Source organism: Melospiza melodia, chromosome 14, assembly GCF_035770615.1.
Source record: "Melospiza melodia melodia isolate bMelMel2 chromosome 14, bMelMel2.pri, whole genome shotgun sequence".
Taxonomy (NCBI): domain Eukaryota; kingdom Metazoa; phylum Chordata; class Aves; order Passeriformes; family Passerellidae; genus Melospiza; species Melospiza melodia.
In genome coordinates this window covers 13,047,589-13,073,601 of record NC_086207.1, presented here as the reverse complement: position 1 = coordinate 13,073,601, position 26,013 = coordinate 13,047,589, and the positions used below count along the sequence as shown (strand labels likewise).

Sequence of the window (26,013 nt, the reverse complement as noted above, 5' to 3'; positions counted from 1 at the left end):
GCACTTTGTTACTGTGGAACACAAATTCCCCAGGAAGCCTCTGCTGCAGAATTTCAAACCAGAAAAACCTGGCAATGCTTTCAGTGCAGTGCAGGGAGCTGCAGGACAGGCAAGGCTCTGCTCGAGTCCCTTCTTAAACAACAGAGCACATAATGTTGCTCTTGGGGCTCCCAGAAATTGGGAGTTTGGAGTATTTAATTGACTTGGTTTGTGGGGTTCATTTGCTTTTTATTTCTTCTTGGTTTACATGGTTTTAACTGTAAACTAACTCTGCATTCTCCTATTGTTGTCTTATTTTTCTTCACCTTTTTAGTCTCTTTTGTTACATTATCTCTTCTCAGGCACATCCCATGCAGAGCAGGGCAGTGGATAAAAATCATTATTATTTTGATATCTGCATATGCCACTGTGGGATCAATTAAAACTACAAACTATTCCACAGTTCAACATTTTTAAGATTGTTGAAAAAACAACAATTGTGCAGCAGAGAGCCATAAAAAAATATTTCAAAGAGGAATAACATGGCTTACAGCCGAGTCTGTTCAGCTTACAATGAAGATCAAGAAGCAAGCAGATTCCTTTACAGGGAGGAGATACTTTGTATTAACAAGTTTTTAAACTGCACAGAGAAAGATATACAAATACTCATCCAATGGGTAGAAGTTGAAGCAACATAAACTGAAAACAGTAAGCTGTGGATTTTTATTGGTAAAATTGGTTAATTCTAACCAGATCAGTGATATAATTGCTATCACCCTTATGCCCTTTTGATTTAACAGATCATGGCTGGAGGAAACACTTTTCTCAATACAAGTTGCTGGGTTCTGAGTGGGCGTTCTAAGTGAAATTGGGAGCTGACTGTAATATCAAACATGGCATTTATGGCTCTTTGTGGCCTTGATCTTAGAGAATACAGAAGGGAGGCAGTTTTGGGGCACTGAATAGACCCAAAACCTCTGTTAAGCTTGTTGCTTCATTGCCACTCTCACTGCAGCTACTGCCAGAGAGGGATGGGACTGTCCAGGTGCTCCCTGCCCTGCCCAGGCTGACCTAGTGCTGGAGGTGCTGCTCTGATATTGTGAACAACATGGGGATGTGCTTTGTGCTCCACACAGGGAGGGTGATGGTGTCTGAGCTCTCAGCTGGCTCTGGGTGTCCTTGAGCTTATGCCAGCAGTCAGGCTGTGCTCTGTGCTGTCAATGCTGGAATGGCCACCAAGCTCAGCAGAGGTGACACAGCCTCAGGGCTGTGGGCAGTGCATTGTGGCTGCTCAGGGGCTGCTCCTACACATCACTGGCTTTGTGGCTGTCCTTGGCATCTCTAGCAGTTACTCACCATTTCCTTGGTCACCATACAGATTAAATCCATGTTTAATTCAGATCAACTAACAAATCAAGAAACAACAATTATGTAACTCAAAACAGCAATGAAAATGCATTTTATTTACTTCCATTTCATGTTCTCGGCTATCACTTTTGGTGCAGGGGTTTTTAAAGGCATAAGGAGCAGCTAACAAGCTTCCACTGGCCTTTAGTGCTTTTGAAAAACCCCTTTAATATCCCAAATTAAAGCTAAAAAATTTTCTGTGAAAGGTTGAAGGCAAATCTCTCATTGATGTCACCAGGAAGATCTGTAATTGTTCCCTTAATGTACAGTTGCTCTTCCCATCTCCCCCAGTCATCTCCAAACTAAAAGCAGTTCACTATTCCAAACCACACTGTGGGCTTCTACACTCAAATTCCTGCACATGTCGTGTTCATGGAACTTCTTTCAATATCAATGAGAGTTCAGTCCCCAGAATGACTGCAGAAAGCACAAGAATCTGGAAGTGTCCACAAACAATCTACAATGCAGATAGAAAAGTCTTGTTTTACATACGCTGGCAAAAACTAAACAGCTTTCTATCTAGCTCCTACTTGAAGAAGTTTGATATCACTGAAGCTACAAGACAAGCTAACCTCCAAAGCTTATGAAATTATATTAAAATTTATATTTTCTCTGAGGAAATACCCCGAAGTCCTATTATCTTCAGGTAAACAAGTCAGTATTCCGTCTTCAACTTGTGGAATATCCAGTGCTTGTAGGCATCAACTGTGACCACTGCCAGGCCTGCAAAACATTGACACAGAATACCAGAATAGTGCTTTACCCTCTCACAGCTCTGCAAGGCCACCATCCCCCTCCCAGCACAGAGCCTCTGCTGCCACAGCACCCAAGCCATCTGTTTGTAGTGGAGGAAGGCTGGAATTGCCACTCTAGCACAGCTGTATCCACCCCACCAGTGCTGCAGCTCAGCTACCAAACCTTTTTGTGACCCCCTTTGGAAGTTCCCAGGCAAAGGCCTTTGGTTCTGCATGTACAGAGGTCATTGTGCACGTGCAGCCACTCAGGAATGTTCAGGACATTGGAGTCACTGCTCAGGTGCAGTGGCTCCTCTGGGCTCCTGCTGCTGCCACTCCATCAGGAATGGTGGCAGGTACAGATCCTGCTGCACTCTGCTGCCACTGGGGCTGTGAGGAACTCATCTGAGGAGCCAGCAGGTCTCTGGATCTCTCCCCAGTCCTTGGGGTGGTACAAGCACTCTGCCATCCCCTCATCACCAAAGGAGCAGGGAGTGGATCCCCCAGCAGGGCACCTGAAGCCCTGCCTGGTGCTCAGCTCAGGTTGCTGCATTTGGCCTTTAGATTCTGAACAGTGTGCCTGCTTCCCTGCCCATGGCACAGCGCAGGACCTCAATCACCTCTAAAGACTGTCCCAAGCCCAGCCATTCTGTGCTCATCAATCATATCATCCCAATCAACAGACTTTATCAGAGAAACTGTTGGGTTTTGTACTGATTACACAGAGTCTAAGAGGAAATCTGTTTAGACTTCCGTGTGCCTTACACACAAACATTTAGAAGAGCAGTTGTTTAATACAGAGCAGTCATGATCTTATTGCAATGAGTTGAAAAGATGTGCTTTGCTCTGCAAATTCATGCCAGATCAGTTGATTATTTTCTCCTTCCATATGAAAATGTTTATGTGGGTGTTTCTGAATACTTTGTGAATAGCTCACAAAGACAAATTTTACTTCTAGGTAGTACTGGCAGCCTTGCTCAAAACTCAGTCATGATCTCAGCCTTTCACAAAACTTAGGGAGTTTTTCCCCCAGGAAATCTCTCTTCTTTTGTTTTCCCCTCTGGTTTGAAAGAATCTGAGACTGCTTTACAGCAATTCCAAAAAGCAGCTGAATGTTACCACTATATGTCAGCAGCAATGAATATGAGTGACAGAGAGGCTGCTAATGCTTACGAAATGTGGGTCAGGCTGAGACTGAGCCACTGATTGTTCTTGATCACTAAGATATTTGGTGTAACTTCATAGATTCATCAGTAGACATTCTGGGTAACACACTGAAGTTACTGATACTGGGGGAACCTGAAACTCAGACAAGAATATTTTTGGTTTTTAGTCGACAAAACAAAATTCCTGCCTTTAATTTAACTGCATGGTGCTTTCCGTGAGGTTAAGGCAACCATGGAGCAGAGGACACACAGCCTTCTGTAAGGCTTGTTCCATTTCAAACTGTAGCCAGTGACATCTTTCCAGGCACCACCAACATCCTCTCTTAACACACTGCAGCTGAGTGAGCTTTGGAAGCAAAGTTCCCAAACTGAACCATAAGGGCACAAGAACTCTCTTGAGACCCCTAAAAGGTTTTGCAGCCCCAAGGCTCTGCAGGCAGGGCTGCCTTGCTGTGACACACAGGATGTGCATGCTGTGACTGAGGAGCTGCTGCTGCCTGTGTTTGTGTCAGTGCTGCTGCTGCACCCAGCTGAGTATGGGAGCGCTCCCTAAAGCTTCTGGGGAGGATGGATTTGGGGAAGAAGGGAATAAGGCAAAAAACCCCATGTGTGTAACTGCACGGCTTGAGAGGGACCTTGCCAGAGCATGAACCCAATAATTTGGCCTGTTCTCATGGGGACAAATGTGATTAATTAAGAGTTTTGCAGCTCAGTCATGGCTTGGCGAGTGAATTCAGGAATTTTTTTGGATTACAAAACAGGTGGCAGAGAAATCCTCATCTGACCCCAAATTGGAACTGTTCCCAAGTGTCAATTCATCAATATTTTAGTTTAAAGACATCAAAATCAAGACATTGGCACATGCTTTCTTTTATTCCCATGGGGAGTCACCTCTTCTGTATGCACTGCTCCTGACACTTCCTGTATATATAATGGTGATGAATTTATTTCTGTATGGATTTTTCGCCTGTGTATTTAAAAATAAGATTGTTTCTTTTAATGGCAAGCAACTTTCTGATGTGTTTCCTTTTCAGGAAACCAATAGATAAAATATTTAGATGAGCTTTTGTCTTCTTTAATTTCATAAATTCAGAATTTGAAATCCTTAAGCAAACCAGCAAAACGTGGGAGGTTTCAGCAATTTAAGACATCCCATGCAACAATGCAAAGTAAAATGACACCTGTAGTTTTAAGAATCTTACAGTAACCACTATCCTGGGTAAAGTTTTGGTTTTGCACTCAGCCAAATATGGCAGGTCTTGGGCAAGAATGCAAGCACTCACATATTGTAATGCACAACTGATTAAAATAAGTAATAAAAATTATTTGAACTATTAAGATGCCATGAAGTTTCCAGCTTTCTCATAATGGTAAATAACTCCCCTGGCCAGTCAATATAATTTGTGCATTATAAAGGTGAATGCTGGTTCAATGCTGCCCTCTAGAGGAGACTTTTTAAAATAGAAGCAAATTTTATGCAAATTTTGTGCTGTCTCTTAATTAACAGCACACCTGACTTTTGTGTAACTACAGTTTGAACAGATACTTGTAAAACCAGGAGTGCATGGATAGAATTTTTTTTTCCAAATCTGGTATTTCTTTCTTGGGAAATACAACAGTATTCTCACGTTTTTTCAGTCCCAGATATCTGTTGGGACAGATATCTGTAAATTATCTGTTCCCCAGCTAATTTACAGCATTATGCACATATAATCTACCTATAGTAGGTTTCCTGACACATTTCTATTTTTAAAATTTTGAGCATGGAAGCTCTGAATTATTTTCTTTGTAGGCATCAGATTTCTCTCTAAGATATGCAAAATATTAATAACTGTAAATTATTGAGATATAAAAATTTACATGTCCCCAAACCATTCATCCTGGACAAATAGTGCAGGTATGTGGCTGAATTCAGCTCAGTGAGTTTGGTTCCACTGTAATCCAGCAGAGAAAGGAGTGTCCAGAAGTGGAAAGAACCTCAGTATCGCTTTGTTTAATTTGAAATTCCTGCTTTTTACCTGTTCAGGGCAGGCTGACATGCTGAGCAGCACAGCCAGCCTTGCAGAGGTTTAACCAGGAGATTTTCAAGTGAGAAGTTACACATATGGGTAATTTCAAAAGGCCGTGACACTCTGACTTGCCAAGGCAATCACTGTGGCACATACTCAACCTGGCACCTTTACAGGACAGAGTTTATGTAAGCACATTTCTTGACCCTTTGCAATAGTGGGTTGGTTTTTGTGGTTTTTTTTAACAAAAAGGAAGGGGCAGAGAGAAACTGGTCACTCTAGTTAGTCCAGTCTCAGTGTCACTGCAGTCACCTGCCTTTTAACCATGTCCCTGGCACTGCACTGGACCTGACCATAATTACTCCCGATTGAAATACTCCAGAGCTCCACCTGGGGGATCTATGACAGACTGAAGCAAACCAGTGAGTAAAAAAAAAAATCCCTAAACTTTATTTTCCCTGCTGATAATTTATATTTGTAAGCTAAAAATTGCTTTTAGTACTTTCACATGCCCAGGTGAACTACTGCAACTTTGCCATATGCTTGTGTCCATCAGATGGCACAACACAAGGGATGTGTGGCTGTTGTGTAACCTGCAGCTGAACTGAGTGCTGAAAATCTGTCACTTAGATATGAATGGAGGAAGGACTCAATGATATCAGATGATATTATTGTATACTACTGTAGGGAGCCTGGGGGAAACCACAGCAAGGCTGGGAAACACGAGTTTTCCATGCATAAGAAGTTGAATTATTGACAAGAGAGTGGAGTAAGAAATACATTAGTAATATTTGTGGTTTTCCTGTGACTTAGGACAAAAAATTAATTCCTTTTTTGTTAAGTTCTGCTAGAAGTTGCCTTCAAGAGTGGTTTCATGGAAGAGTCACCTCACTTCTGTGTCAGCTCACTTGTATGGTTTCTTACATAACTTAGAGATTAATGAACAGAAACTTTAAAAGGAGTTGACCTAAGTATCTGTAAATGACACTGATCCCATCTGCTGCTTTTTATTATAATGTTAAACACTGTATTTAAAATGTTCATTTTACAGGAATTTATGAAGTGTAGGCGAGTGCTTATCAAACTTGTATTTCTGCAATTACATTAAAAAATTAAAGTCTGGTTTTGCAAAGCAAAAGCACCCATGGTATCCACTGGACTTGTAAATTTAGCAGGAAAGGTCCTAAGCTGCCATCAGTGCAAATGAGAGCTGGAGCCTGTTGTGTTTGCTGGTTTGTTTTATAAACAGTTTCATAACAGCATTTTGAGTTTCAGTTTGGGTTTCTTTTTCTGCTATCTTAAAAACAATCAAAAATATTGAATATGAAGAATGTTCAGCACAAATACCACAGCCAAAACTGAAATTACTGCATTACATGACTTTGGACACAGAAATGATACAAAACTGATGTGTACAACAGCATTTGAGAAACTGTACCTGCTGATACCTCAAATCTGTGTACAGTTTAGAAAAATAATCCAACATGTGCCTTATCTGTCCATACTTGTTTTGAAATTATGTCAATAGAGCTTAATCCTCCACCATGTTATGCAAGTGTCCCTTATTTACTTGAGTGGTTGCATCATGCCAGGGAGGCTGCTCAGAGGAGAAAGGGCTGTTTGTGTGTTTGCAGCTTGCCAAAAATGAGTTTTGAATGTATTTACATGATATTTTATACAAAACTGGCTAAATCTCTGTATATGACCTTTGAAAAGAAATATATAGCTATTAAAAATACAGAAAATGTACTTAACATCTCCATTTGCAAACTTTTTGTGACTTTTGATCATGTATGTGCCACGAAAAGTATTCTATTTACTCTTCTTTGGGGAACAACTACTTTAAAAATGAAGGCATTAATAACAGTATTTCTTATCCATTGTTGTAACATGTTAAAATGGTATTAATTAGTACTGCATCATGTATTTCTAGTTTAAAGCTGTAATGGACAATGCATTACCTTGAGACCTAAAAAACCTTTTTTTCTTGTGCTTTTTTTAATAAAAGCAAAGACTCAATTTTATAAAATGGTCTCTCTGTACAGATTACTTTTACAATTGTGTGAATATGTATAATGAACTCTGCATTTGTAACCAAGAGTAAACTCTCCAAATTGTAAATGTTCAGGTTGTTATTATAAATAGCTAGTAAATATCTTAACCAGACAAGAGTTCAAATAAAGATTAACAGCCATTATTAACTTTTTCTCCACTGTCTTTTGTTCCTTAAAACCTGACCTTTATGAAACAATGTAGTTAGACTAAGTTCAATCTAACTTTAAGCATACAGCAATTTGGTTTTGCATTCTCCATATTGCACAAAATTTAAACTGCTCCTGTGTTCATCAAGTAATTGCAGCTAGAGATAATTATTGGTGGCTATATCTAGTGAGCAAAGTCTGCCAAGTGTAGTTTTAAAATTATCAGTTCTGTTTTTCTAGAGTTTTTAAAAGCTATTTGTCAGTTTAAACCAAAAAGAATGTGAACATATATTTGAAAGGAAAAAAAAAAGTGTCATTTTCTAGAATCAAGCTGGAAAAGTTGATGAACTTGGTTATGGGATACACCTAGCAGAAATCAATCCATCAAAGAACCTCCTTTCTGGTTCTTTATCCTATTTTTATTTAGGTAATTCCAGTCAAACAGGAATGGAAGAAAGATCATTCTAATCTGATTGACAGCATTTCCTCTTTTAATCCTAACTATTACCTGCTTTAGGATTGGCTCTGAAGGAGTCAGTCAGGTGTCTCCTTATCCGCCACCAACCAAACACAGGGCTACAACACGTAAAAGGCTGGGTCTACTTCTTCTTTAACAGTGATGTGGAAGAATTATTTAACTTCTACCACTTTGGCTACCCGCTTAAAAATTTCCAACTAGAAAAGAAACTTCCTCAATATGTATTTCAAACAAAGAGCACTATAGCAGTACTGATGATCCTGAAGAGCCCGAGGTGAGTGGGGTGTGGGGCTGGATGAACCCGAGCAGGGTAAAGCCCTGGGGTGTGCGGTTTAAGGGCGAGCTGCCAGCAGCCCTGCAGGGCCCCAGGGCCACAGCCTGTCCCCATCTGTCCCCACTCCTGCCTGGGAGGGAAGCGCTGCGCTGCCCGCCGGCTCCCTGGGTGAGCTCCAGCCCCGCTCCGGGCGCACGCAGGACCCGCCCCGTGCTCCGGGCAGTGCCCGTGTCCCTGCTCCGGGTGCCGGGGCTGCGCTGGGCGCACGGCGGGGCAGTGCCCGCGTTCCTTCTCCGCCGCTGCCGCCCCTCCCCTCCCCTCCGGCCCGGCCCCCGCAGGAGGCGGCCGCTCCCTCCTTCCCTCCCTTCCTTTCCCTCGCTCCGCTGCCGGCCCGCGGGCGGCTCGGCGGCCATGCGGGCGGTACAGCCGCGCTCCCGGCAGCAGACCCTGGCCCTGCGGCGGCAGCTCGTCGGGTGAGTGCTGCGGGAGCGGGAGCGGGGCCGGGGCCGGGGCCGGGCGGGCGCTGCCGCCAGACGGGGCCGGGAGCGGGGCCGAGGCGCGGGCCCCGCCCGGCGGCAGCGCCATCGCGCCCGGGCTGGAGGCAGCGGCAGCGCCGGAGCGCCGCGCCCGCACAGCCCGGTGCGCTGCTGTAATTAACAGGAATTAGCCTTTCTTAAGGAGGGGGATTACGAAACTGCGCTGTAAAACCCGTATGATACCGAGGGCGCCTGTTTAGAGACTAAAGTGCTTAGAAAGCGGTTTCTAAGGAGAAGGCACCGCTGGGGCTGAGGCCGTGCTGGGCCAGGCAAGATTCTGGCTCAGCCACTATTATAGCCCGTCTTTCAGGAAACTAATTATACCAAAACCGTGATGGAATTAACAACAAACATCTGTTCTCTTTGACAGAATGAGGGACAAGACTCAGTTCTAAACTTCTCATTACCGGTGGTGTTTCAAGCAGCCTAAAGAAAGTCTTAATTCTATAGACGACCACCAATTATGGCAACACAACTCTTTTATTTAACTGAGGGAATATTTTCGTACCATATATATTCAAATCCAAGGCTACTTTTATGTGCTGTGTAATTACAAAAGTTGGGCTGAAAGTAAAAGCTGAAATTAGAATTATGCCAGTTACATGCACCTGAAAAATATTACACTGGGTATCAAATCTTTTTCCAATTGATTTGCCCTTCCACGGGCAACAGAGACCCAGCCTCTGCAAGCACTTTCTCAGCATCTTTTGAACAGTTAGGAGAAGCTTAGAAAAACTCCCAACTGTTTTGCCAGCTCACAGAGAAAGTATCAAAATACCTGCTGGGAGGGATAAGATAATGAAGCACTTTCTTACTTCACCATTGTCCTTTGTCATCCATTTGACAATGGCTTTGTATTTAGCGTCAAATTATTTCTGAATAAGCCATCTTTTACTAAATGAAGTGTGGAAGTTTGGCATTCCCCTTCAGTCTCAAATCTCTGCAACTCCTACTTAGGCAGATGTGTTTCCATTTTACTTGTTTGGCAATTCATTTAAAAAGTGAAACAAAACAAATGCACTTAAGTAAAGCCAGCCTAATAAAATAACTCAGTGTTCTAGCTACGGTTAGTGAAGCTGTAGCAATCACCTGCAGCAAACTATCTGGAAAATCAGAACCTTGGCAGGAATAGCAAGAACATAGTAAGAATCATAAAAAGCACATAGCACAAGGTAAGAGACATTACAGAACAAAAAGGGCAGACAGCACAGACAGTAAGGAATTGCAGTTAAGACAGGATGAAACTATAGAGGTGAGTCCTACTGCTTTGGCTAGACCCTTGAGTAGGATTTTCAGGTTTGGAGTGAGCTCTTTTCCTTTTAATCCAAGAAAAACTGAGTACAAGGCCTTTAGTTTAGGGGCCAAAAGCAGGATAACTGTGCCAGCAAACAGGAGAAATGTTTTTTACCAGCAGGATAAACTAAACTCACTAAGATATTTTGCTTTCTGATGCTTCTCATAGCTCTTCCTGCAAGCTGTTTTTTCCTCATGATCCAGTGAAGATCACGAAGGCCAAGGGCCAGTATATGTATGATGAGAATGGGAGACAGTACCTTGACTGCATAAACAACGTGGCTCATGGTAAGCTAAAGTCATGGCACTGGATGTTATTTGATGCTGTTTTTTTAAGCAGAACAAAGAACAAGCAGTACTTTTACTGTGTTTGCACTGTGCTGGGGGAGGGGGTGTTTAATTGGAAAAGTGGAAGGAAACTTTCTTGAGTGTGTAGTTTGGGGAATTACAGTGTTCTTGAATTTGGGTGTGTGAATGTGCTTTCCAGACTTGCTTCCTGTCCTGTCTTCCTAGAAATGTGTCTAAAACATACAGATTTTTTTCCATGGAAACTCAAGTAAAGCACCTCACTGTAAAATGAACAAGTGACATTTTGATGGTTTTATAAAAGTACTGGTAAGTGTACAGTCACAAAACCACTGTGTGCTCAGTGTGGTGCCTTAATTGTGTATAATTAAGTGACTGCTGCTTTCTTACAGGATTTGAAATCTCTCTAACCTAACCCCTACCCCAGGGCTAGTAATTCTTTGATATTAAATCTTACCTGCACCTTCTCAAACTCCTGAACTGTGGCAATGCCTAAATCCAAGCATCAAATCAGACACTATTTGTTTTAGCAGATCAATTTCCAGTACTAACTACAAACCTTATATACAGTGGGAGGCAATTTCAAACCTTCTGAGGAGCACAAAAATGTTTTTACAAGATTGTTAAGGCCCTACTGATAATATCTCTGTACTATTAGAGAAATGTAAGTGTTAATCTACCATGTGCATGAATTAATCTACCATGGGTAATGTGAAGAACTCTGAAAGCACTCTCCACATTCTCTTGCAGTTGGACACTGTCACCCTGATGTAGTAAAGGCAGCCCATGAACAGAATCAGTTGTTAAATACAAATTCTCGTTACCTTCATGACAACATGGTTGATTATGCAGAGAGACTTTCAAAAACACTACCTGAGAAATTATGCATCTTCTATTTTTTGAATTCTGGGTAAGTTGGATACATTAAAATTGATAGAGGGGCTTTACTAGGTATATACAGACAAGGACACACTTTCTTATCAACAAACAGTTTCTGGTGTGGATGTCTAGATACTGATAAAAACATCGGTCTGGTTCTGCAGGCTCTCGAACTGGGAACTAAACTTGTGCTTTATTTAAGAAGAGTTTTATTCTATTTGTAAGACCTTGGACCTCAAAACAGTAATGTAAATATTTGCTGTATTAGTTTCTTGTCTGATTTGTCTTCTGACTTGACAGTTATTCTCAAAATTAAATGTACCAATGCATTGCTTCTGTTGGGGGCGGGGATGGACATATTCTTAAGCAAACTTCTTCTGGAAGAAAAAAAAAGAAAAGCCAAATTGTTTCTCAGAAAGTAGTTCCTGTACTCAGTAATTCCTGTGCTCTGGCTTTTTAAGATGGATTCTGTTCTGATGAACAGTCCTACCTAGTGAGTGCTGATTACTGAGGAATTTGTGCATAATATGCAGCAAGTTCTGTCTGTTCTCTGCACACACAAAGAGCAGTGCAAGGGAAGTTAGCTTTCAAAACTCAAGATATCCACAATGAAACAATTGCTGAATTTTTCCACTGTAGGTCTGAAGCCAACGACCTTGCCCTGAGACTGGCACGGCAGTACACAAAACACCAGGATGTGATTGTTTTAGACCAGTGAGTACATTGGCATTTTGGGGATACAAGGCTCAGTTTTGGCCAGAGCATTCCTGAAATCTTCCTGTAGTAGAAAGACTGTAACCAGGAAGCTGAGGGAAATAATTTTTCCCTCTGTTGAGTGTTTGCCAGCCCAGCCCTGAGAGCTGTGGTTGGGCTCTCCAGTACTGGACAGCTGTTGCACACTGCAAGGAGGGGCCATCAGTGACCTGCAGTGAGAGGGGCTGGGTTTGTTCTGCTACAAGGGACAGCCTGATAGATCTCACTGCAGCTACAACTGTCTCATGGAAGGAGCAAAAGCATGGGAGCCAGCTGTGAAGATGTATGGTGACAGGAAAAACTACCTCAGATGTAAGTTCAAACCAGAGGAATTTTGATAAGACATAGGAAAAAATGTCTTTCACCATGAATGGAGTCAAGTATTAGAACAGGATGCCTACAGTCACTGGAAACTCCATTGCTGGAAGATATTCAGAAATAGGCCCTTCCCATTCTGCAATCTTGTGATACTGCTCAGGTCTTCCCTGCTGTGATTCCAGTCACCAGTGGCAAGTCCTGTCCCTCTGAATCCTTTATATGAAAAAAAAAAAATCCAAGTAGTACTAAGCTTATTGATAGAAAAGAAATTGCAGAGCTGTTCTCAGCTAAAGTTAGTGAATTTCCTACCAGGTGATAGCAGCTGGCTACTTTGTACTATTTGGAATGCTAATACTAAAGAACTCTTGATACTGAGGAAATTACTGTTTAGTTCTGCCAATTGTTTTTTAAGTGCTTACCATGGACATCTGACATCTTTGATTGACATAAGCCCATATAAATTCAGAAATCTAGAAGGACAAAAGGAATGGGTCCACGTGGTATGTACTTCAGCCTATACTTATCAATTACTTGCCAATTGAGTGAAGTTGTTTTTATGCTATATTGAATGTAGGATATTATTTCTTTGCATAGGCTCCTGTTCCAGACACATACAGAGGACTTTATAGAGAAGACCATGAAGATCCAGTAACAGCCTATGCTGATGAAGTAAAAAATATTATTGAGCATGCACAGAAGAGAGGCAGAAAGGTAAGATACCATTTCCTTAACTGTTTGTCTTGTCTTAGAAATGAATGTGCCTGACTGCAAGTGCAATTCACAGTTACTAAATTAAGTGGGATGGACTTGTCAAGAAGTAAAGGTCACATTAATAATCAAAAACCATCTAAGGACAAAGAGCTTGCTCCACAACTTTCTGTATTGTGTTCAAACATTATATGCTGTGTTTTAGATTGCTGCATTTTTTGTTGAATCTCTACCAAGTGTTGGTGGTCAAATCATTCCCCCAGCAGGATATTTTCAGAAGGTTGCAGAGTAAGTGGTCATTCATTATCTTTTTTAACTTAACATATTTGGTAAATAGATAATTCTCTGCCTGCTGTATATTACAAAGCTTGACAGGTAGGAAATTACCCAAACCTTCATGTTAGAATGTGAACTTTGTATATGGCAAAGATTGCTTATAAACACACAGTATGCAGTATAGCCTTGTATGTGTTTGTTTCCTCAAAGTTTGCAAAGTAACACTTTCTGCATGCTCCTAAACAATAAATGCTATGTTCTCTTTCCTTTAAAGAGACAATAAAATCTGTTTTCTTACAGGCATGTGCACAAGGCAGGAGGTATATTTATTGCTGATGAAATTCAAGTTGGCTTTGGCAGGGTTGGCAAGCACTTCTGGGCATTCCAGCTTCAGGGAGAGGATTTTATACCTGATATTGTCACTATGGGGAAGCCAATAGGAAATGGGCACCCACTTGCTTGTGTAGCAACAACAAAAGAAATTGCAGAAGCTTTTGCGGCCACAGGAGTGGAGTATTTTAATACAGTAAGTAAACAGCTGCCCACTTCTGTAAAGGAGCCTAAGGATTAAATCAGATACTCATGGTGTGTTTTTATTGGTATTTACCACACAGTAACTGAAGAGGAACTGTGTCACTGTACTATTTCTGTTTCTAGCCTGTGACTATGTATTGGCTCCATCTGATCAAAGTAATAATGTGCTCCTTGTATCACTGAGGCTACACTTTCAGTGACATGATTTCATCTTTCTTCCCTTTCCATGGCTGTGTGTTCCTTTCCTGGGCTCAGTTTGGTGGGAACCCTGTTTCATGTGCCATTGGACTAGCTGTGTTGGATGTAATTGAGAAGGAACACCTTCAGGCTCATGCCACAGAGGTAGGCAGCTTCTTGATGAAGACACTCAAGGAGCAGCAAATCAAGCATCCCATCATTGGTGATGTCAGGTATCAGTGCCTTATTTACATTTTTGGCAGCTTTCTCTTGGTTCACTCAGTCCAATCCAACAGATGTTGTTTTGAGAAATTAATTAAATTTTGTTATTTCAGTGAAAATAGCCTCCTGTACAACTAAGTAAAACCAACTTGAGCTTATCTGAAGTCTCATATACTTTACCACTCTGGGCCACACTGTTTTATCAATTTATTAGCTGCTAAAACTGTTGAACTGCTTCAACTGCTACTGTTCAAACTGCTGTTTGAAGTCAAAGTTCAAGTGCACAGGGTACAGAAGTGATGAGCTAGATGGAAAACATACTTAACATCCTGTCCTGCTCTGCCAGGGTATCTCTATTACCACATTTCTTCAGAACAGCAAAACTTTCTTCTAACAGTAGCCAAACATCAGGTAACTCTCATGCAGTAAAGGTCTGGTGTTAAAAACCTCTTTTTTTCAGTTCACTTGTACTTCCTTCCTCTGACACTGACAGACTGAGTGCTTTTATTTCTTTTACAGAGGTTGTGGCTTATTCATTGGAGTGGACTTAATCAAGGACCAAGCAGAAAGGACTCCAGCCACAGCAGAAGCAGAGGAACTAATAACAAGGTACAGGACTTGCTAAAACACAACCAGCTGGCCAAAAGTGAAACCAGTCAGTGTAGAAAGTATCACATCCTGCAGGCTGGTGTTGCAAGTTTTCCTGAGCTACATGCAAAGGAAGATGTAATTTTGTTATTGCTCTTTCCAGACTTAAGGAAAAATATATTCTACTGAGTACAGATGGGCCAGGAAGAAATGTGCTGAAATTCAAGCCCCCGATGTGTTTTAATATGGAGGATGCAAAATTTGTTGTGGAGACAATTGACCAAATACTAACAGGTAAAAAATGATCAAAACCCTCAAAAATAGTGGGTGGTTCTGAACTTTCTTGAAGACAATGCTGAGCTACTGAGCCAGATTTTCACAAATGCTAAAATGGAGCAAAGATGGTAAATGCTGAGCACACAGCCTTCTCTTCTCAGTTATTCTGTGAAGTTCTCCAACAAAACTACTTCCTCTGCAGATGCATGTGCTTTTTAAAATAGCTTTGCTCTGGCTGAGGCTTGAGTGTTTACCTTATCCAAACAAGCACAATTTGTAAAATATGTCCTGTTCCTGAAAGCTGTAATCTATGTGCTTTTGCCACTTAAGCTTTTTATACAACTTCTACAAACTTAGCATTAAGAAATGTGTAAATTATGTCACAAAGTCATGGTTTTTCTAAGTTGTTTCTTATTCTCTCTTTAGATATGGAAAAAGAATGTCTGAGCCAAAAGAAAACAACTGTTTGTTCCACCTGAGCAGGTATTTACCTACAGCCACCCAGTACTATTTAAAAGCCAACTTCTAAACATAACTTCAGAATAACTGTCAGAATAAAGCTTCCTCAGAGATGCTTTTACTCAAAGTTTGCAGGAATTTCTGGGAATCTCCAGGCATGGACCACACTTGTGTACATCCAGCATTCACAACTGCCCTCCATCAGTCTGACCCTCCCAGCAACACTGTGTGCATCACTTGTTGTAAGCAAGGGCCAGCATGTCCCAGACATGACTGTCTCTAGAGCATGCAAATGACTGCACATCCACACAAACAGAGCTTTTCTGCTTGCTGCTCAGTGCCTTCAGGCTCCACCTGCATAAACACTTCTCAGCAGATCTCCCCTTAAGTGTCATTTCAGGTTCACAGCTGGCTTCTCATCCTTCGGGATCCATTCACCCCTAGACTCAAAAGTTTGTGGGTATCAGAGTAAGATTGGTCTTGTTAAGTCTTCAAAGCCTTGTTATGTCTTCATCTGTTGAGGTCCCTCAGTAGGTTGCCAAGAGAACATCTAGCTGCAACTCAAGTTTGCTGCACACCCATGAGCACAGTGTAACTCACAGTTAACACCTTGGTAACAACACCCTTTGTACACTTGGTACTTCTCCAAACTTCTCTGACTAAAAGACACCCACAGGTTTGGTAGAACTCTGGATAGCTGGGCAGGAGTGCACCTAATGTGGTCATTGTGAGCAGTGTAATCACTGGTGACCTCAACCACCAGGAGATGCACAGTGCTATGGCCCTGAGCTAAGGAGAAATATGGTTTTAGTTCAATGTATATTAGTATAGCAGGCACAAGAGAAATGTGTTAATATTTTATTTAGCAAGTTAATGGAAAGACATACAGCTGTTTATACTACTTATTCTTAGGAACAGAAAGATTACTGAACAGTGCCAGTGCAAATTAGAGGCCTAATGACTTAATGTACTTATCTGTGATCTAAACTAAGCAAGAAAAATGCCTTTATTTTCTACAGGAAACCAAGAATGCAAAAAGCCTCTTACTAAGTACAGTACTAGTAAGACACTTACATATAATGTAAGCGAAAGTGAGGCAATGAAGTAATTTCTTTTAATGATACTTTTACAAAAAAACCCATAACATTATTTTCTTTCCATAGGTTTCAAACAATGTTCAAGATCTACTACTAAGAAACATTATTCTACTATAATAATGCACATTTAATCTTCATCCTAGCATGTCTTAGACCAGATAAGTCACCTCTGATTTTTCTGTTTTCATTTATCTTGTTTTTAGTAAAAGCTCTAGGAGAAATAAATTTTACAAGAGCTTGTCTCAACTCTGGCAGTGTGGAATTAGCTTTTATTTAAAACTGCATATCTAAAACTGATTCTAAAGGAGGATTTTTCTAATGGCCACTACAAAATACATTTGCTAAATTTGTGTACTTTCAGGTTATGACTTTTTCAAATCAGGATGAGCCAATGGGTGTTCTGATATTTTCAAGTCTTCAGCTATCTTTGCAAACACCATTCCAGGTGCCAGTACACCCAGTCCTTCCCAGGACTCTGTTGAGTTTCAGCAGCCAGTGTCAGAACAAGGTCCCTAAGTAGCACTGTATTCAACAAACACTCTCAAGCCACCAGTTAAAGTCAAAAACTTCAGTTCCAAATTCCTGACATCAAACACATGAGGGACAGACAGCTGAGGGCTATGGCTCCCAAACCACTTCTTACAAACACAGTCTGTCCTCGAGAAATACCCAAGTAGGATTAGTAAATTAAGAGGAGTTTACAGCCATAAGCAACAACCTTGTGTACAAGCCTTCACTTTCACCAGGCAGTTCTTTGTATCACAAACTTTTCATGCAAAGAAGAAAGGGAAAAGCCAGCTCTGCATTTAAGTACCAGTATCCTCAGTTCCTGCCTAAGGCCACATCACCTGGTAAGGAAGCATTACCTGAGCACCTACTTACAAAAACCAGCACAACAACACCAGCTGACAAACTCCTGCTAGGACACTACCAGCCACAAGGCCTGCAGCACTATGGCCCTGCTACCATGCAGCTTTCCCACTGGAGGGCCAAGTGCTTGCTAGAAAAATATTCTGCTACCCCTTATTTCACAGAAAAAAAAATATTCCAAGTATGTAATCAAGTATTTAAATTTTAAATCTTGAGACATTAGTACTTCTAAATACTGTACTCATTTGTTTCAGTGATCTGCTGGTTTTTTATTTGCATGAAGTTGGGCTGGAGGTTACATGGTCCAGCTGTAAAATTGCCAACTATAAGATTTAAAATCTGATTTTTTTTTCAATACTGAAGACTTACACCTAACACCAGAAGAGTCTTACAGACTTCTAAACTTACAAGCTAGTTTTTCTTTTCAAGGACAACCAGCAGGGAGCAGCAGATTATAGTCCATGCAGAAATAGCTGCATCCCTTGATAAAAAAACTGCAAAGGTCACTAGTAACATGTGTTTGTTTCTTGTCTTAGTTACTTGGTTTGATTCCACTTGCAGGTGTTACTTGTTCAAAGAGAATTTGTTACAAGAAAAAAAATATTGCCAGATTTTAGCTTTAAAAGGAGATTACTATCAAATTGATCACTGCAACAAAGATTAGAAGTTTACTTTGTGCAGTAGAGCTTGCTACTTATAGTCTGCAACAAGACAGGCAAATCACATGACAGTTATTGCCTTAAAATAGCAGTAAACTAACAGTAAAGTCAAAAAAGGAGAGTATTTCTAGCTGGTCACATCTCTAGAGAAAGAGATGTTTTTTCCACCCACAACTGCAGTGGAAGTTCCTTTAGCCTTTTCTATTATACAAAAGGCTGCAAAAATTCAGACTTTGCATTGGTAATTGAATGTCTGTCCAACCTGCCTGTCAAGGCAGGTATATACAGCCTATTAACAACTTGCAGACAAGTCTCAGACTCAAGACAGTGAAATATGGAGGAAGTGCAGCCAGCTTCTTGCACACCTCTCAGCTCCCTCCTGCAATGCTGTCCAGACTCCCAAGCCCTGACACCTGCAGCTCTGGCTCCTCCTAGCAGAGCCCAAAGCAGACACCAGTGCAGTCACTCTGAGCCTCTGTGCCTGCCTAGAGCAGAGCCACCACCTCACCAGCACAGCCCCACCACAGCTGGGGCTCCTCACCTGAGCTCTCCTCCACAACCTCCAGGCACAAGTGACAGCAGATTTGAGCTGCCACTTAAACTGCAAGTGAGCACAACTACCAACACAGCCTTCTAGTTTTAAGATTAAAAACATTTAAGCACAACTCTTAATCTATCAAGGTACTGCCATGAACTAAGTTCTGGGAACAGGATACTGGTGTTTTACTAACACATGAGCTGAAGAATGGCACAAGACACTAGATTACGCCTTTTTTATTTCAAAAGCTAGGATAGCTCCAATATCCATGTCATGGTGAATCAGAACACATGTAAAATACCTTACAATACATTAGATTCCAAAAAGGTACCAAAAAGTACAGTAAAATTAACACTTCCATTACAGGAAATGTATGACACAAAAACAATACAAAATAAAAAGGTGGAAAGTGACACTGGTTCCCTAAGATGCATCTCATTCTGTACAACTGGAGTAATGCAGAGTCCATAGTTAACTCCAAGAGGCAGTCCCTAGATGCAGAGCTGCAGCTTTAGGCAGACCCTCAAAATCAGTTTCAGTTTAACCTATTAATAAAATCATTAATTAATATCTTCAGCAATGCTGAAAATTACACACCACACTGTCTAGACAACTAGTTATTGGTAAGTAATAAACATGTAAAACATTTCCAGGGAGCTCTTCCAAGTAAGATGCACATTTAACAGGCCATAGAAATTTATTGTAAAGTTAAATTTGGTACAGAACTGAAGTATCCATCTACAGCATTGTATACAAAACCTATGCAGTCATTTTCCAAAAGAGACCATGCCACTGCATACCTGAATAAGTTTGATCAATATGGCTTGTAGTTATTCTGATGACCACCACGTCTTGGTGTCTTCCCATAATTTGCACTGCCTTGACCTATGAACAAGAGAACAAATGCATTAAACTGCTAATTAGTTATGCTTGCTTATACCCAATACAGTTCTCTTTACTTACTGTAATCATAGCCTGGTCCATATCCATAATACCCATATCCTGAATAATCATAGCCTCCATAGCCACCATAACCTTGCTGATAGCCGTATCCTTGATTCCCATAACCCTGGTTCCAGTAATTGCCATAACCTTGATTCCAATTTTGACTTTGAGCTATAGAAGGGAAAACCATCCACAAAATCCCATTTTAGTACACACAACTTATTTAGAATGTGTCCATACTAAAGTAGTGTGTGTGGTACTTACCGCCGCCTCTTCCACCTCTGCCTCTTCCTCCATAGCTACCTCTTCCTCCTCCACTACTGAACTGTTGCTGCTGGTACACTTCTTTTGGCTGTGCTACCTTAATCTCACACTGCAAATAAAAAACAAGGAAGAGTCTGTCAAGTGTCTCAGAGCAGCATTGCCCCACCTGAGCACCTGGAGAAGCCAGAGGTTCCTCTGGAGGCAAAGGAGGTGTACGTGCTGTGCTGCTGGTCAGGTGAGCAGCACTAATGCAGGGACACCTGATTTACTGTGCCACCTGGGCAAAGGTGAGTCCCTGCCAGCCTCTCCCAGAGGCCACTGCTGGCAGGGCATTTTATCCTGCCTATTCCCTACCATCAGTTTCACCATGAAGAGGTGCTGAGGCCACCTCTCCTGCAGGAGCCACAAGGCTGCCCTGTCACCTGGCACAAGCTCCAGGACAAGGCTGTTGCTGTCAGACTGCTTCACCTGACCTGCACTGAATGAACAGCATTCTGAGAAATGCACAAAAGTTTTCCTGGCAGCCATTGTACACACTACATACTGCGTGTGTGGATGGACTGTACCACACCCCTACCAACACCTGAAATCACCATTCATCAAATACTAACAGGTAAAAGCAACCAGAACTGACATTTCCAAGACAAGGTTCCCAGGCTGCAGTTCAAGCTGTCAGCCAAGTGCCAGGTTCCTGGATCTATGCACAGTCCAAGACTAAAGCTACTGTGCTGCAAAAGGAACAGCACCTGAGCAAGCCTGGCTTGGAGTTCTTTACCACAGGACCTTTAAGGTAATCTGCTTTTTATTATCTATGGCTAAAACACAAAAACAAGTCATAGATATGATACAGGGATTTCTCAGCTCTCTTGGCATTTAGGCATTCATCTCTCCTAAAAACAAACTTCACTTCTAACCAGTGACTTCCCCACTGCATTAGGTTTGCCAAAATTTGTTCTGTATTGTGTCAAGACCAGTTTTAAACCAAATCCAAGTCAGTGTCAGACAGTATGACCCAGTGTAATGAAAGTTATGTGGTCGGCACAGGCCTCAGAGCAAGGGAACAGGGACACCTCGAGCCAGTACACCTCATTTGCCTCCAGTCTCTCTACAGCTGTTGATCCACGAGTCTCTCTCCATGAGCAGTCAGCTGGTCAGAGCACCTCACACCACCCTTACAGTAGCTCCCATAACCAGCTGACCCAGCATAAATTTCCTCAAGTGTACATTCACTCCCTGGATCCTTGTGGTGGGTTTCCATGATAAGGTTTTGGTAGCAGGGGGGCTGCAGAGGGGCTCCAGAGAGAAGAAAGCAGAAGCTGTCCCCCAGCAGACAGAGCCACTTTCAGCCAGGTGCTTGCAAAATTAGGCATCTGCAAGGCTTTAGTTTATGCAAGTGCTCTGTGCTGAAAATAGGCATCTACCTGCTGGAATGGCTTACCCTGCTACACAAACCAATTTCTCCACATCTATTTAATGAATGCAATTAGATACTTAATATACAAAAGGCTCTAAAATCCAGCAATGAAAGCCACAAGTATTGTCAAAGAGCTTTGGTAGCCTCTGTGATAAAACTTAGGGCAAAACACTGCTATGGTAAAATTCAAGCTGTCCTTATTGCAAATTCAGTACTTTGACACAAGGGTCTACAAAAGCCTTTTCAGGTTACAGATGTAGAGATATAATCCTTGGACAAAGAGTTACAAGTCAGAGTTTGTACCTTGCTTCCACTGACGTTATGGAATTTCTTCTCCAAAACCTTCTTCACTGGATCCTCTTCCTTGAAAGTGATGAACACAAAGCCCCTCCTTTTGTTGGTCTTTGGATCCATTGGCAGTTCAATTGCTTCAATCTGAAGATGTGAAATACTATTTTCAGACTCATGCTTTAGATGAACAGTCAAATGCACAGAAACTGGGACAGCAAAACTGTAAATTTTCTCTTCATGCATATTATGCAACACCAAAATTGCAAGCTTCTCTATGCTAACAGTGCCTTTCAGATCCAAGATTTCCATTTTACAACTCCTCAAACTGGTGTTAACATCAGCTAAAATGCTTTGAGTTCAAGACAATCTCTAACTAGCAATGGAAGCACCTAGTGCAGGAAGTGCCACCTTTGCTCTCAAGGTGGGAAACTTCTGGATGTTACAGAAGGGTTGATACATCTGAAGTTAACTTACTCTGAAACTTGCAAATTATTAATAAACTACACAGCAACTGGAGACTATACTTTCTGAGTTCACAAAGATACCATTACACACCTCTCCAAACTCTCCAAAGTATTCCCTGATTTTCTCTTCTGTAGCTTCTGGATTTAGCCCACCAACAAATATTTTCTTCACTGGATCCTTTTTCATTGCCATGGCCTTCTTGGGATCAATTAGTCGTCCATCTAGTCTGTGTTCTTTCTGTTCCAGAACCTAAAAGACAATTTGGTATGATTAACTCAAGCTGAAAACTTTCCCCTAGAAATTAAAGATCTACAATATTTATCTTAAATTCACCTTTTCAACACTCCCAGGCTCTTTGAAGAGAATAAATCCAAAGCCTCTGGATCTTCCTGTGTTAGGGTCCATCTTTATCGTACAGTCGGTTACCTCACCAAATTTGGTGAAATAATCTTTCAAGTCTTTTTTGCTTGTATCCCAACTGAGGCCACCAACAAACATCTTCCTGAAATTTCAAGGAGAGAAGAGCTATTCAGATTCAGGAAGCACTGAGAACAGGCCATGCAGTAAGAGGCTCAGTGGTACACACCTCAGCAGCATTGTCAGAACAGGACTGTCTGTCCCAGTGCAACACCTGCACCTTGTCAAAAGCTGCTGATATTACAGAGTGCACAAGGGTGGGCTTCTCCCCCTCTTTTTGAGGGAATGCCACAATGCACCCTACCATTGTTTAGGGTAATACAAAAATTAATAAGAATAGCCTGAAATATTCCTTTCCAGTAACTTCTGTTCTTAATGAAAGTATTCTAGAATTTGCAAGAAAGCAGTGTTGATTATCAAGTACTGCCAACTCAGATTTTGCAAAGAACTTAGGGTCATTCCTAAGACTCTGAAAGCATTCAGCAAAGAATAAGGTATCAAAAGCAAAGTATTTGAGGTCTCTTAGGTTTTGGTTAGAGAGCTGTAAAAATTTTAGTCCAGGTATCTGTGACCTCCAATAACAGTCACATATAACAATTGGGACTTTGGACCTGCCTTAACCACTGTGTTGTGCACTGCTTCCTGCTTAGTTACTGACTCTAGTTCTGTCTTCATCTGTACTACAGGAGTCTCTCCATCCTCAGTTTTAATTCCAAGTGGGTGGATACAGTTCTTCCCTGCCCACTTTCCCATACAAAATACCCTCTGAAGGAGGATATCTAGCTCAAAGAACTAAATTCAAGGCACAACACAAAAGTGAAGCTAACAAACAAAACAGTGATAGCAGGCAATAAGGCATTTTTCAAATGCTTTACTTCAAACGAAAACATTAATAACATGGCTGCATTTTCTATTTTCATAGTTTCCAAGGTAACAAACTAAGCTTTTAAAAGCATTCAAGCCTTTTTATCTAACTATAGACTGAAGCAGTTCAAGTTGTCATTACTCTTGTTTGGAGGTAACCTAGATTGACACTGGAAGGTAGCAGCACTTCAGAAATGAAATTATGCTTAGTTAAAATTGGCTTTTGGTGTTTATGTGTAACTTTGCAACAATGGGCATCTGTTTATGTACAAGAGGCAATTTGGGGGGGGGGGGGGTCCCTTTTTTATGGAACTGGGTGAAACCATCCCCTTTATCTGCTGAAGTTTTCTCAGCAGAGCCAGCCGTGCACTCTCGGTGAGTGCAGCAGGAAGCACCGGGCCCCAATAGAGCGTGTGCTTCCTGCAGCCATTACAGCAGAGCCCTGGAGGAGCGGCCTAGGGAACTTATTCACCCTTTCGACACCAGGGCAAAGAAAGGGGCTTGAGGATTCCTTCCCATCCCAACAGCTGCCTGTGGCTGCTCTAACCTGTACGGACTGACAGCACACCCTGTCATCGCTGACCACACTCACAGAACAATCAAGATATGGGGGATGACAGGAATTTGTCTGGAGGCAGCTTTGGCTGCTCTATGGCATTGCCACATGCTAGACTCACCTCTCACCACAGCACTATGTGTTACACTTTGCAATTTGCAGTGCTTTGTTTTGTAACTGGAAAAACCGATACCTAATTTAAATAACACAGCAGTTAAAACTTTTGAACCTTTGAAACTGAGACAAAAAAAAAGCCGGTATTTGGATTTCCCTTCATAGGTCACAAACTGGACAACTGCACCCTTAACACGAAGTCATATCTCCCTCCTGAGTGTATCTGTGCAGCTAAACTGAAGCTTATTTTAGCTCATAACAAAACACTGTAAAATCAGTGCCTTGGACAGCACTACATTTTTCACATACGTCAATCCCTCTGAATAAGTGCTTTTCTAAGAAGTTTCATTTCATACCGATTTGGGGCTGAAGCTTGTCACCTCCTGTTTATGAAAGGAAAATACATCACCCTTTTTTCAGCACAAAATACTAGAAACGTCAAAAAAAAAAATCGTACAGAGCTAAAAGCCTGGTTCGTAATCCTTGTAGTGTGTGCAAAGAGTACATCCGGCCCCAGCTCGTGGGAAGCTTGTGCAAGTGTTACTCGTTCCTTTATAGTCAAAAATCTATTGCACTGCCTTCAGCGCTCTGTTTAACTGAAGGGATCTGACCCTCTGGTTCAGAGCTCAGCGGTAACAAAGAGAGTCCCAATTAAATACATGGGGTAGCCCGAATAACAAAGAACTGCTTGAGAAATAGCCAGGTAATATTCGTGTCATTTACGCGTGTTTATGAACAGACCAACTACGATAGGAAAGAAATTCCTCTTGTATACACAAGAATTCCACCACCAAAGCACAGCGAAACAACACTGAGTCCTCCAGAAATCCCTTGCAAGACTTAAGGCAGTTTCTGACAATGCTGCAAAGTAGCACACCAAAATAGCTCTTACCGATTTAAACACACCGCGCATTATCTCAATCGTGCTGGTTTTCCTTTTACTTCCCTTAAAAAACACTTAGGTTATCAACGCCGCCTTCCAAGGCCAGGATTATTTTATACGTGCTTTACACAAAACATTCACATTTCCACCGACGCCAGCGGCGATGGGCCACGCGATCCCCGCAAAGTTTGAGCCAGCCCCCCTCCCCCAACAGAAAGCAACTCCTTCCATCCGCCCCTTTCGCTAAAGAGGGAAAGGATGAAGAAAACGCGGGAGAGGTAAATCCCCTTCCATTTTCCAGCGTGAGACGGCAACAGCCCCGCTCGGCGCCCCTCCCCCAGCCGCCACATGGCGCCAACAAAAGGCAGCGCCAGAACAAAGGAAGCGCTGGTGCTGCAGGGCCCCGGCTCGGCGGGGCCGCTCCCGCCGCCCTCCCGAGCGGGGCCGGGGGCGCTGCCGCCGCAGGGCCGCGCCGGGCCCGGCGCTCCGCACATGGCGCCCGCGCTTACCCCGCGTCCTCCTCGTTCTTGCTGGCGTTGATCTGATCGCCCTCGGCCCCATTCTGGCTGGCGGCCGTGCCCGCTGTTCCCGCCGCCGGGCCGGCTCCCGCCGCCGCCGTCGCCGCTCCCGCTGCTCCTGCCGCTCCCGCCGCCGCAGCGGCCGCGCCGCTCTCGGCCTGCTGCTCCCCGGCGCTCTCGGCCGCTTCGTGCCCGTTCTGGGTGGCGCCGGCCGCCAGCTGCTGCTCCGCTTCCGACATGGTGCCCCGTCCGCAGAGGCAGAGGGTCGAGAGACGCCTGCGAGAGACGAGCGCGGGTCAGCGCGGCGGCTCCTCCCCGGCCGGGCCGGTCTGATCCGGTCCGCTCACACCCCTCCCCCTTCCCGCCGCCGCCATCCCGCTCGTACTCACTTTTAAAATCCGCTTCCGATAAAACCCGGGCTGACCGAAGTCTAATTAAAACCTCCCCGGCACTGGCGCTGGAGCCGATCCCGCTCCCCGCGGCTGCTCCGCACCGGCCCCACCGCCGCCTCCCCCTCAGACACGTACTCGGGCCCGCGCCCGCGA

At 42.7% G+C, this 26,013-nt stretch overlaps 2 protein-coding genes across 13 annotated transcripts; one reads left to right on the top strand and one right to left on the bottom strand.

Annotated features, from left to right (window-relative positions):
* Positions 1-1,406: 1,406 nt before the first annotated feature.
* On the bottom strand, positions 1,407-26,013 carry HNRNPAB (heterogeneous nuclear ribonucleoprotein A/B). 9 transcript variants are annotated; one of them, XR_010029482.1, is made up of 10 exons: positions 25,858-26,013; positions 25,460-25,744; positions 22,450-22,618; positions 22,207-22,365; positions 21,664-21,795; positions 19,947-20,055; positions 19,701-19,853; positions 19,538-19,622; positions 12,417-12,546; positions 11,258-11,639 (listed from the first exon to the last, which is right to left on the bottom strand). XR_010029482.1 is itself a non-coding variant. In XM_063168751.1 (9 exons), the coding sequence occupies exons 2-8, from the start codon at positions 25,705-25,707 to the stop codon at positions 19,552-19,554; spliced, it is 1,041 nt and encodes a 346-aa protein (XP_063024821.1). In that variant the 5' UTR covers positions 25,708-25,744; positions 25,858-26,013; the 3' UTR covers positions 1,407-2,109; positions 19,538-19,551. The 9 variants fall into 9 exon arrangements, 8 of the variants coding, with proteins under 8 accessions (XP_063024821.1, XP_063024826.1, XP_063024825.1 ...); XM_063168751.1 differs by lacking the exons at positions 11,258-11,639; positions 12,417-12,546 and adding an exon at positions 1,407-2,109; XM_063168755.1 differs by lacking the exon at positions 12,417-12,546.
* Positions 8,628-16,916, top strand: PHYKPL (5-phosphohydroxy-L-lysine phospho-lyase). 4 transcript variants are annotated; one of them, XM_063168748.1, is made up of 13 exons: positions 8,628-8,721; positions 10,247-10,365; positions 11,134-11,293; positions 11,902-11,976; positions 12,746-12,833; positions 12,928-13,044; positions 13,247-13,329; positions 13,618-13,843; positions 14,107-14,261; positions 14,770-14,859; positions 15,002-15,132; positions 15,541-15,597; positions 16,737-16,916. In XM_063168748.1, the coding sequence occupies exons 1-12, from the start codon at positions 8,660-8,662 to the stop codon at positions 15,591-15,593; spliced, it is 1,359 nt and encodes a 452-aa protein (XP_063024818.1). In that variant the 5' UTR covers positions 8,628-8,659; the 3' UTR covers positions 15,594-15,597; positions 16,737-16,916. The 4 variants fall into 4 exon arrangements, with proteins under 4 accessions (XP_063024818.1, XP_063024819.1, XP_063024817.1 ...); XM_063168749.1 differs by having other exon boundaries at positions 15,702-16,916; XM_063168747.1 differs by having other exon boundaries at positions 15,541-16,916.

Excerpts from the sequence above, each read along its gene's own strand:
- PHYKPL (XM_063168748.1), top strand. The coding sequence starts at position 8,660 with ATGCGGGCGGTACAGCCGCGCTCCCGGCAGCAGACCCTGGCCCTGCGG. Across the intron at positions 10,366-11,133 it reads CATAAACAACGTGGCTCATG|TTGGACACTGTCACCCTGAT; the intron begins GTAAGCTAAAGT and ends ATTCTCTTGCAG. Across the intron at positions 14,262-14,769 it reads CCCATCATTGGTGATGTCAG|AGGTTGTGGCTTATTCATTG; the intron begins GTATCAGTGCCT and ends TTTCTTTTACAG.
- HNRNPAB (XM_063168751.1), bottom strand. The coding sequence starts at position 25,707 with ATGTCGGAAGCGGAGCAGCAGCTGGCGGCCGGCGCCACCCAGAACGGG. Across the intron at positions 21,796-22,206 it reads ACTTTGGAGAGTTTGGAGAG|ATTGAAGCAATTGAACTGCC; the intron begins GTGTGTAATGGT and ends TCACATCTTCAG. Across the intron at positions 19,623-19,700 it reads TGGACCAGGCTATGATTACA|GTCAAGGCAGTGCAAATTAT; the intron begins GTAAGTAAAGAG and ends TCTTGTTCATAG.